At 34.7% G+C, this 12,500-nt stretch overlaps 1 protein-coding gene across 1 annotated transcript in view; it reads right to left on the reverse strand.

The window, feature by feature from the left end:
• Positions 1-12,500, reverse strand: part of LOC137620258 (uncharacterized) — a 40,394-nt gene that overhangs the window by 5,780 nt on the left and 22,114 nt on the right. Inside the window, exon 2 of the mRNA XM_068350501.1 lies at positions 10,272-11,661. Coding sequence (XP_068206602.1) covers positions 10,272-11,609 — 1,338 coding nt within the window. The 5' untranslated portion in view covers positions 11,610-11,661. The remainder of the gene's footprint in view (positions 1-10,271; positions 11,662-12,500) is intronic.

Genomic DNA, 12,500 nt, shown 5'->3' on the forward strand with positions numbered 1-12,500 from the left:
CTACATTTAGAACCTACTTACTCGTCCTTCCATGTCCGGTGTCATAATCGAATACAGGTCACTCAGGTTGGCAGGAGAGAGAGAGAGAGAGAGAGAGAGAGAGAGAGAGAGAGAGAGAGAGAGAGAGAGAGAGAGAGAGAGAGAGCAATCAAACTGCCGACATACCGTATCATGACGCACAACAGACTGTCTTTTTTTTTTTTTTTTCAAAAGTACAACTACACAGAACTTATGGGAAACAGACGGATGGCCACTGGAAGGCTGCTAGCTCTAATTTGTGGTTTAAGTTTGACGTCAGCATTCTATAGGAGTATGGTTAGGAAGCGGTTTTGCTTAAAGGAATCTACTTTTCCTTCGTAGCGTAGAGGTCGTTGGGGCGTGTGGGAATTCTACGGTCGCAACGAAGTGTGGCAGAATATGTATTCTTTTTGGGAATAATAATTACTTAGAATCATAACGATAATCAGAGAAATATCCAATACAACATTTTCAATTTTCCCAAAGTAAGTAATGTTGATGATAGATCTAGTAATTTATAATACAAATGCTGTTACGGTAAACAATATAAAAAGTATTTCAATGATAATAGATAAGGCAACCTAATAATAATAATTATCTCTTATATATTATAAAGAATAAGTGTCTATCTATCTATCTATCTATCTATTATATATATATATATATATATATATATATATATATATATATATATATATATATATATTCCGATAGTGATCAGCTGTATTACCAGACGTATAACTACAGTCTCTCCCCGTCCCTCCGGAGGAGAGAGAGAGAGAGAGAGAGAGAGAGAGAGAGAGAGAGAGAGAGAATAGCCATACCCTGGTGAAAGTGTGTGCGAGTATATGCTTATCTTTTTAAATATTTATCCGTCACTTTTGACAGCTTGGATACACTAGTAATAATAATAATTGCGCACTGCTGTTTACCATCTGGGCACACCTGAAATCAAACCATTCCTATGAGGACAGAACTTGTTACACATCTTGTATGTGAGCTGCGTAAGTTGGTGTACAGAGAGAGACGCCCTATAAAGAGGTATTCCCTAAAGGGGAGCCATAAAATTCGCCATTAAAGGATGGCGAATTAAGATTTTTTGGACCCATAAAAAGGAATGGCCCTCGCTGTTCTTCTGTAATTATAGCGAGCAGTAAAATTCAGGAGAGGGGTTTCATTCGCGATTGTAATTCAAAGGGTCTGCTTTGACAGAGAGAGAGAGAGAGAGAGAGAGAGAGAGAGAGAGAGAGAGAGAGAGAGAGAGAGAGAGAGAGAGAGAATTACAAATACCACTGCTGCATCTACTATCCATAATGTTAAAATGAAGAGATTTTCAAATTAAAAGTATTTATCCAGATAGGAAATAGATACTAGATGATGATAATAATGATAATAATAATATTAATGATAATAATAATAATAATGATAATAATAATAATAATATGATCAAAATTCCTAGTCCTGACTTTTTTATGAGAGGATGATAATAATGGCTTTGATCACTGTGTGTGTGTGTGTGTGTGTGTGTGTGTGTGTGTGTGTGTGTGTGTGTGTTTGTAGTACCTGCATTCTTCACTGAGAACTTCGATGCTATGATGTTACATTTACTCCTGTGTAATTAGTGTCAAAGTTTGCGGACCGAGAAGGCCTTATCTTTTCAAATCTCGCTTTTGGCGAAGGAATATTTCGCACGGCATTTTTTGATACGATAAACCTTCAACCTTCCCGTTGGTGTAATAAGATCAAATGGACAAACATCCTCTTCGCCCAAGGGGTTAACTACTGCACTGTAATTGATCAGTAGCTACATTCCTCTTGGTAAGGGTAGAAGAGACTTTAGCTATGGTAAGCAGCTCTTCTACGAGGAGGACATTCGTTCTCTAGTCTTGGGTGGTGCCATAGCCTCTGTACCATGGTCTTCCACTGTCTTGGGTTAGAGTTCTCTTGCTTGAGGATACACTTGGACACATTATTCTATCTAATTTCTCTTCCTCTTGTTTTGTTAAAGTATTTATAGTTTATATAGAATTTATTTTAATGTTACTGTTCTTAGAATATTCTATTTTTCCTTGTTTCCTTTCCTAACTGGGCTATTTTCCCTGTTTGGGCTCCTGGGGTTACAGCATTCTGCTTTTCCAACTAGGGTTGTAGCTTAGCAATTAATGATAATAATAATAATGGAATCAATTAAAGGAATACATCCTTCTTAGATCATGAAACTTTAACCTTTAATGTAGAGATAATAAACAGGTATTAAACAAAAATGTGCAATACGTTCAGCTGTCTTTGGTAAATGATACAGTGGGGATACCTTAACGTGATAAATGGGTTTGTATTTTGTCATTTTCATCTAAGCAGTACTAGTCAGGGCCACCCATACTAGATTAGTTTGCTGTGAGCGATCAGACTAAAGTCTCCAATTTGTTTTGCCATAATAAAAAAGATGACCCAGTCAGGGTCACCCATACTAGGTTGGTTTGCTGTGAGCGATCAGACCAGCCCCAAATTTACGTTTTGCCATAATCAGAAAAGCTGTACTAGTCAGGGCCACCCATACTAGGTTGGGTTGCTGTGAGCGATCAGACAAAAGTCCCCAACTATCACCAATCCACACTGGACAGCGTGTTGATGAAAATGACCAAACCTCGGACATGAATAAGAACATATCTGAGGCCTTTGTCTCGCAGTGGACTAGAAATGGATGCCGTTGTTGTTGTTGTTGATGCAATACAGAAGCGATGTCCTCGAACTTGCGCTTTGAGCAATGTCATCGTCTATTGTTACCAAGTCTTAGGTAGCAGACTTTGCCTTCCGTTCAAACCATCCAGCCTTGGGCTGTCCATTAGTTATAACCATTACCTTATGTGGGGACTCTAACTTTTGTTGGAATTAGTAGTTGTTTCTGATGTAATGTAATCGAAAACTCTATTGATAATACATTATATCCATTAGTATTAAATTATCACAGAATAATTGTCAGTATAATTTTTTTTTTTCATTCAGGAGGAAATAAGTGGTGCTGTGTATATGTGTATGTGTTTATGCGCAAGATCTGACCTTTAAATTTCACCCTTTCATTATGTCACTCAGGTATCTGTTGTAATTACTCTTCATCATGGATGACAAACGATTCAAGGAAGAACATATTCCCCTTAGAAATTGCCAGGTAGGTAGAGAAGGAAACGGGTACATATTTGCACGTACGTTCCCGTTCCGATCGACTGTGTGCGCGCGTTTGATTGTTTTTTACGTAGCTTAGCCGATTTTATTACCATTATTAGGGTTTCCAAAAGAGTTTCATACAATTAAATGAGTATTTATATCCAGCATATTGCCCTATACTTGTAAGTCCAAATGCAACAAGACCTTAAGTCATCTTAGTGTACAGTTAAAGATAAGAAGAGCGACATGAACCATGCAGAGACTTTCGATTATAGTAAAACGTTACTTAAGATGATCTTCTAGTTTAGCCTTGAAGGTTTAAAGGGCGCTCATGAATGGCAGAAGCAAGGGATAGTGACAATGCCTAAGCCAGAAGGACTGTCCTGAAGACTACTCGTATATTCATATGATCAGCGTCCAAGCCTCTCCACCCAAGATAGGACCAGGGAGGGAAAGGCGATAGCTGCTGATGACTCAGCAGGTAGACCCATAGGGTCCCCCATACCCCTTATCCTTAGTTTAAGGATATGAGGTTGCAGATGCTACAAGAAACTATAGAGTGATATTTAAGATAATATCTTAATGTTAAATCCATTTCTACTATTAAAATTGGCGCAATGAAATACATCTATTCTATGAATAATTAGTTTAAGTAAGACTGCATCCAATGAAAATACAGGTATCAATGCTTTCATGGAAGAAGAAGGAAACGGCTGCATATAAACATATATATATATATATATATATATATATATATATATATATATATATATATATATATATATATATATATATATATGTATATATATATGTAAATATATATATATATATATATATATATATATATATATATATATATATGTATATATATATATATGTATATATATATATATATATATATATATATATATATATATATTTATATATATATATATATATATATATATATATATATATATATATATATATATATATATATATATATGAATATTTATATGCATACTGTATCTTTATAACTTGCATAAATTTATCCTCTCTCTCTCTCTCTCTCTCTCTCTCTCTCTCTCTCTCTCTCTCTCTCTCTCTCTCTCTCTCTCTCTCTCATATCACACTATTATACTTCGTTACAAATAAAGATACATTGGCTAGATTCTTTTGCTGCATTATTCTGTGGTTTTCAGAAGGCAGAAACGGGTTTAACAATTATCCAAATTTGCAGCCTTACAAGGAGGTACTTGAGGGTCATTTAGAAATCTCAACCGTTCTTCTCACAAATATTCATAAACCTTCAGCTTCTATGTCTACTTCTACTTAGCGATCTATTTATCAAAATGAAACCGTTTTTCCTTAAAGGGGTACACACCGAAAAAAAATAAAAGCCTATGATCACCACGACATTCATACTTGAACTTTTGAATTGCAGCTGCAAACTGTATTCGCAAAGGAGGCTCATGAATAGCTCATCAAATCCCCTTCACGCAAACTGTAACACCATTGATTCTTTGACTCTGAACCCCAGAATCACTCACTTTATAACCGAGCTGAATAACTATAGAAATAAGAAATCCTTGTGCGGACGTGTCAACCTATTATAGAAAGATGCACTGTGTAGAATAAGGTCCTGAGAGTACTTGAGTATAATTATATTCAAAATTTATCTATAAAAAATAGAATCATACGAGTATCAAGTGTAGCTGAAGGAAGAAATAAGAAACAATTAAATTCCATTGCCATTTTAGACCCAATTGCAAGCTAAACGTCTCATCTAACACAAAGGAGAAAATCTATAAATTCCTTTCGTAATCAAGATTCCGTTCAAAAAAAAAAAAAAAAGATCGTTCGCGAACCATGGGAAGATGGAAAAAAAAAACGACGAAAAACGGATGGCTATGACAAGGTCAGGTATGTTGGTTGTTACGAAAGCGGGAGTCAATACCTTCACCTTTATGCGTTTCGTAATGTTTCTCATACATGTATGAAGCTTGAGGATAGGGGGATCACATCAAAGAAAGCCGATTTTAATTTACAATTTAAATCTTCTAAACCTAGAACGAGATAAAAGTGATCTGGTCTATTCAGGGAAAAGAGTATACAAGTTATAATAATAATACAAATTCATCTCGCATCTTGTTGATACAGAAATACTATAAACACGAGAATGCAATGTTCTGTATCTCGTCTAACAGAAACTAGTGAAAGAATGAAAAGTAAGAAAAACAAATCAAGACAGTTTAGATTTGTTCGGGCCGATGAGTTAGTAGTTTGTGTTCACAAAACCACAGGCCATTAGGATTGGTCCATAGGCTGTAATCAACGATCAGAGGCCTATTTTTTGTAGCGGCATATGGTACATTCTGAGAAAATTTTTTTCTCTATTCTTCAACATGGATGGGTTGGTATGTCACGTTTCAAGATGTGGAGAGAGAGAGAGAGAGAGAGAGAGAGAGAGAGAGAGAGAGAGAGAGAGAGAGAGAGAGAAATGAACTCGATAGATTCAATACCTATTCGGATGAGCACTGGCCTAAATGTCTTCGGATTAAAAATGTCAAAAATCTTCATGAAAGGCCTAGTATAAAAAAAAATTATTTCTTTTTATTTTCAAGAAAATAAATTCCATTTGCGAATTCCTCAGAAAAATCAAACAAAATGGTTTTTACTTACACAAAGAATGCTTTTGAAGCAAATAACTGCACAAGATTTACAGAGTGGGAACCCAGAAGGCAAAATTTTTTTTCGAGTACTCTAGAACAGCCATAAACGTTACTATTCCTATTTTTTTTTTTATTTTATTTACACGGCCAATCGAAAATCTTGCAGCTGGAACTTAGCTTATTCCCCGCCACTTAGAATCTTTTAATAAATGTACAAAAAGAAAAGCAAAATATACACACAAGGGGTGAACTATATACGGAGAATAATGGTAACTGCCTAAGGCAAAAATATTTATATATTCAGCTATGCACGAGTAGGGTCTTTATCCCCCCTCCACCCCCCGCTTCCTGCAACCGCCTCTAAATCAAGGGATGAATAAAAACGGCCTCGTGATATTTCCCAGGACCTTTTTATCTCTGGAAGTCTATGGCTGTAGATTGCCAACTAAGTAACGTAACCGTAGAATCGTAAGAAACAGGTTTTCGACACCTGATGAAGTGAAAGGACTTAAAACAGCTGTGTCTGGCATGTTGTTTCCAGGTTCTCTCTCTCTCTCTCTCTCTCTCTCTCTCTCTCTCTCTCTCTCTCTCTCTCTCTCTCTCTCTCTCGATGAAACGTTGAGATCATCTGTTTACAAACGAGTATAGCAGGTAAAACCAGCATACATAAGTTGTCTCAATCTCCTCTCTTTATCTTCACCCGAATGGATTGATCAGGGAGGCTTATAAAGGTGATTGACAGCTCTGTTGAAGTATTGGATCGTAAATTTGCATAAGATTCGTGTTTAGCCATTTAATTCTAGTATAATATGCTCTTGATATTTTTGTTGTTAAGATTACCACTGGTGTTGTTACCATATTGTCGTTGATAATATACTTTTCTCAGCTTTGAGATTTAAAAATTACAACTGTTGTGCTTATAGATTTATTCTCAATTGAGTTACAATTAGGTATGAAATCTTCTCAGAAATATGTTGTGATAAGATTTTATGTCATTTAATCATTCTGATATAATTTAAAAGAAGTGAAAGAAAATTAAATGAATATCCGAAGGAAGAAAGACAAGACGATTTTTTATTTTGAAACAGTAGTTAATAAATACAAGACGGATGATGTGACATGAGTCTCATCACTTTTTCTCAAAGGCAAAAAGCTACGGAAATCTAGCAGATTTAAACTTTGAGCCTATGCATAATATAACACAACAAAACAGATTCCGTTTACCCACACTGTTAAAAATGTGCATTAAAAAAAAAACCGTAAATGTCTGGCAACATTTATTCCAGGATTTTTACCGTTTTAAAAACATATATTGACGTAAAGGAGTGATATTACGGTCACCAACCGTAAAAGATAATAACAAAGTATGGTAAAATTACGGTCGCCCGCATTTACTGAAATACAGCTGAGAACCGTATATTTTTATGAAGAATTTCCGATTAAAATTACGGTTATTTTTTAACAATGCATCCAAATATTGCAAACTATATTTTACAAGAAAGAAGACTTAATGGTAAAGAAAAAAAAAATGAATAATTTACACTTTATCTTTAAGGCTTTTTACAACTGAACCATTCTCTATCAGTTCAGCTACGTTTAAAGCTACTCCTGTTCCAGTTGGTTGCTTCTTGTAATCAAAAATAGGTAAAGATAATTTCAGAGGTGACGTGTGTTACATGATATTATGTAAATGGTTCATAATGACCAGATATGGGGGTAAAAATGCAAATTATGTTAGCACTTACGTATGTGCTTGTATAGCACATACATGCGCACAAACTGGAGCACGTACACACACACACACACACACACACACACACACACATATATATATATATATATATATATATATATATATATATATATATGTATATATATATATATATATATATATATATATATATATATATATATATATATATATATATATATATATATATATATATATATATATATATATTGAAAGCCAAAATGTGAGTATGAACGCAAATGCATCCCATAAATCAGTTTTTGAGTCCCATGGAACATTAAAAATTCCTCCCGTGGAATGCTTTGATTGTTAACCATATAAGGTGTATAGAGTGGCATTTTTTTTTTCAAACCAGACAAAGAAGTTGTAGCGTTAAACTACTACACACTTATTATTATTATTAGTATTATTATTATTACTAGATAAGCTACAAGCCTAGTTGGAAAAGCAGGATGCTATAAGCCCAAAGGCTCAAACAGGGAAGAATAGCCCAGTGAGGAAAGGAAACAAGGAAATAAAGTACGTAAATCTCTGAAGATAGGTATACGTGGGGATGTTAAATAACTTTTTAAGCACGTGTATTTCTAATTGATATTTTAGTGATAAAATTATATTCCACTTTAATCATGAAGCACAATACTTTTTATAGTGGAACGCATTCTGTTAAATAAAATAAACTATTAAATACATAAAAACACAATCTAACTGGAATTCCAATCATTGATACACTTTCCATCCATTGCTTTCAATTCTTTTTTTCCTTTCTCTTCTCGAATTATAACTACAGTAGCCTACTCATCATTCATCACAGTACTCTAGATACAAGTAAATATTATTATTATTATTATTATTATTGTTATTATTATTACTGTCAATATTATTATTACTTGATAACCGACCAAGTTAGATAATCAGAATGCTATACGCACAACGGCCCAAACAGGGAGAGAATAGCCCAGTGAGGAAATGAAAACCAAACTACAAGTGAAGTAATGAACAAATGAAATAAAATATTTCAAAAACAAAATAAAACCGACCAATAGATAACAAAAATGCACAAAATGACGGATATATAATACATAAAACGTCTTCCTAAGGACCCAAGTCATCTGGGATCTTGGTAGCATTCACCTAGATACACGGAGGACTTGTATCCTTCGACTCCTCTTAATTATCCCTCACGGGCACAAGAGTTCGTTCGCATGTACGTATTTACGGGCACACGGTAAACAAATCGTTGTTTATTATCAACTCTGTATTCAGAGTGTTCGAATCGCATTCCAGGTGTTAGGAAGGGCTAAAATGATTTCGTTTAAAATTTTGTATACATACATACAGACATATATACATACATACACTTATATACATACTTACATATCTATTTATCTATCTATCTATCGATATATATATATATATATATATATATATATATATATATATATATATATATATATATAATATATCTACTACAACAATAGCAAATGCAGCAGATTCTAGCTCACTGCCGGACAAAGGCCTCAGACATGTTTTCATCACCACGCTGGCCAGTCTGATTGGTGATGGTGGGAGACTTTTTACTGATCGCTTACAGCAAACCAATCTCGTATGCGTGTCCCTAACTAGTACAACTTTACTGATTATTGCGATACACCAACCCTTTCATTACGTTAAGGTATCATATATATATATATATATATATATATATATATATATATATATATATATATATATATATATATATATATATATATATACAGACTCTAAGCTGGAAAATAAGAGATGAAAGATAGCATTACTGAGATTATATATATATATATATATATATATATATATATATATATATATATATATATATATATATATATATATATATATATATATATATATATATATATATGTTTGTGTGTGTGCATGTGTAATTAAAATATGTGCTTTTGTATGTTTTTATGTAAATCGTCACTTCTACTGATGCTCCGTGCTATTCTCAAATTCCTACAACACCGTAAGACTGAAATCTGTTAAATATATGGTCAAAAGTAAACTTAAAAAAAAAAAAAAAAAAAAAAAAAAAACAATGGATGAAAATCACATACCAACTAAAAGTGGGGAGAATTAAGATAAAGAGATCAGTGAAATGTGGATAGTACTTTTAAGTAAAAGATATAGCTTGGGCGTTACTTCGAAAATTTGCAAAATTTTCTGTAGAATTATAACATGAGGATATATAGTTATTGAATCTTATCTATCTACTATAATTATTCTTTGCTGTTTCCTAAGTGATATCATCTTTTCCCGGTTTCTCTTTTACCTTTACTTTATGAAAAACTTCGTGAAAAGTTAAAATTAACGTTTACCATGAGAACGTAGTTTATCATTATATTATTAGTGTACATAAAATTTTTATGCTCTGCTTTCCAGTTACACCATAACAGGATAGAAAATATGATTTTTCATTGTATGGATAAACACCGATATATTCTGCTATTGAATGTAATAATTCTGGAAATATTGTGACTGTAAAAAATGCAATTTAACTTTTTGAATGAAAAGATGAAAAAACAGATATTCTACCTTGGAAAGCTAATAAAGATTCGTTAAACAGGAACATGTTTGGATTAAGTGCGCTTAAAAGAAAACAAATTCTAACAAGATAATTATTTCCTGTAAATCAACAAATCAACAATCCTTACTTGTGTATTAAGTCTCATCCTCAAGATGGAATTGATACCCGACATATGATCTTCATCCTCGGTGGTATCCTCGTCTCTCCCGTCCTCTTCGAAGTCCTCCGAAGACTTCGACAACAGGTCATCCGGATGCGACTGTTTTTCCTCCATGTCACAATCGAGGCCGCTATCCTCGGAGGCATGGTTCAGCCGGGGGACTTGAGCGTGCATGTGCGCCGCTTCGCTTTGCAATTGCTTGGCACGCAGGTTCTGAATGAGCTGCGAACAGTAAGTGTAATATAGAATTTGCGACTGTCTCATCGCGGACAGGAGCGCCTCCGTGTCTTTGAACGTCGATGGGGGCAAAAACTCCGTCGGCAGCGCTTGTGATGTCGCCTGCAGTTGCATAATGGCGTTGAGTATATGTTGGTTTCCTTGGTTATTATCACCACTCTCCCTGTCACTACCGTTTCCTCCCATACCAAATCCTCCTCCTCCTCCTACGCCAACCCCACTATCTCCTCCTCCAATACCACTCATTCCCGACAGTGATGTTCCAGCAACCGAAGAAGCTCTTATGTCAGAAGGCAACCGGTGCTTCTGTCTCTGTCTCATGGCTGACTGATTTAAGCCTCCCCTGGCCACCACTTTTTCATCCGTACCCCGCTCGCTAAGCTCCTCCCCCGAGACGATGAGACGTCTCGGGCCGCTGAAGTTGTTCACTTTGTTATTGTTGCAATTATTGTTACTGCTCGTTAAGAGGCTTTTACAACACGTGATGACGCTGGTGCCGTTTTTGGGCTCTTTGTGTACAGTTGAGGGGGGCTTTTGACAGCGTTCGTCAAGGGTTGAGGTCGGTGATTTTGACTTGGAAATCTCTAACCTCGCTCTTTTTCTCGCCGATTCTGGCGGGAGAGAACTGAACGTAGGGCAGTCACTGGCGGAAGGGGGCGAGTATCCTTTGAAGGACGCTAAGTTTAAGGTCGGAGGGTCAGCCGAGGTCGTGGGTGTGGAAGCTCGGACGAAGCAGTATCTTTTCTTTGGGATTGGAACATAGCGAGTGGAGTAGGTAGGAGTAGCTAAATTAGTGGGAGGGGGTGGGGGAGGAAGATGAGCGTTTGACGGCGGAGTAATGAGAATAGACGCCTGCGACCGGGGAGCATTCAAGTTCGGAACGTATTCCGAGTATCTGTTCACATCGGCCAACGACTTCCAATGATTTTCCGTCATCAGTAAAGGCTTGTGATGATCGCTTCTATAGCGGTGAGGGCTCGAGTGTCGCATGCGACCTCTCCTCACGCTAAGATCCATCGGGACATCGTCGTATAGGGGAAGAGTACTAACGAGGCTCAACACTTCCATGGTGCCAGATCACTACTTGGTGCCGCGTTGAAATCAAGTCTCCTTTTCGTCTCTGTAAAGAGGGAATACATTCGGATTATGTTTTTGAACAAGAAAACAAGATAATTCATTGGATATAACATGAAAGTGTCTGTTAAGAGTTCAGTACATGAATAGATATATTTCACAAATATCCTTACCAACTAAATACTATAATGAACAATTGAAACAAGGAAACATTGATGGATAATACTTTTCTGATGAGAATTAGCAAGCAAAATAATAGATGGAATAGATAAAATATTTATTTTGTATAAGGTTCACCAATTTTTAAATAGATCAACGTAGGATCCCTTTAGGTATTTTGTTGGCTAAATTAATTAAAAGCTAAAAGATTTGGAACTTTAAAAATAAGGCAAATAAATTATATTAGTGATTATGTTCACATTTTTGTTTTCGTCTAAAATACGATATCATCATCTCATACGCCTAAAAACGCAAAGAGCATCAGTTAGATTTCGCCAGTCGTTTCTATCTTGGACTTTTAAATTAATACCTATCCATACGATATATATATATATATATATATATATATATATATATATATATAAATGTATATATATATATATATATATATATATATATATATATATATATATATATATATATATATATATATATACATATATATATACACATACACACATATATATATATATATATATATATATATATATATATGTATATATATATATATATATATATATATATATATATATATATATATATATATATATATATATATATATATATATATATATAGATCTAGGACAGCTTTCCCAGTACAATTGGTCCCATAGGTCAACTGCTCCTTCCCCTTTCTCGAAGAAATTGTTAATAATTGCATAATAG

The sequence above is a fragment of the Palaemon carinicauda genome, chromosome 26 (genome assembly GCF_036898095.1).
Source record: "Palaemon carinicauda isolate YSFRI2023 chromosome 26, ASM3689809v2, whole genome shotgun sequence".
Taxonomy (NCBI): domain Eukaryota; kingdom Metazoa; phylum Arthropoda; class Malacostraca; order Decapoda; family Palaemonidae; genus Palaemon; species Palaemon carinicauda.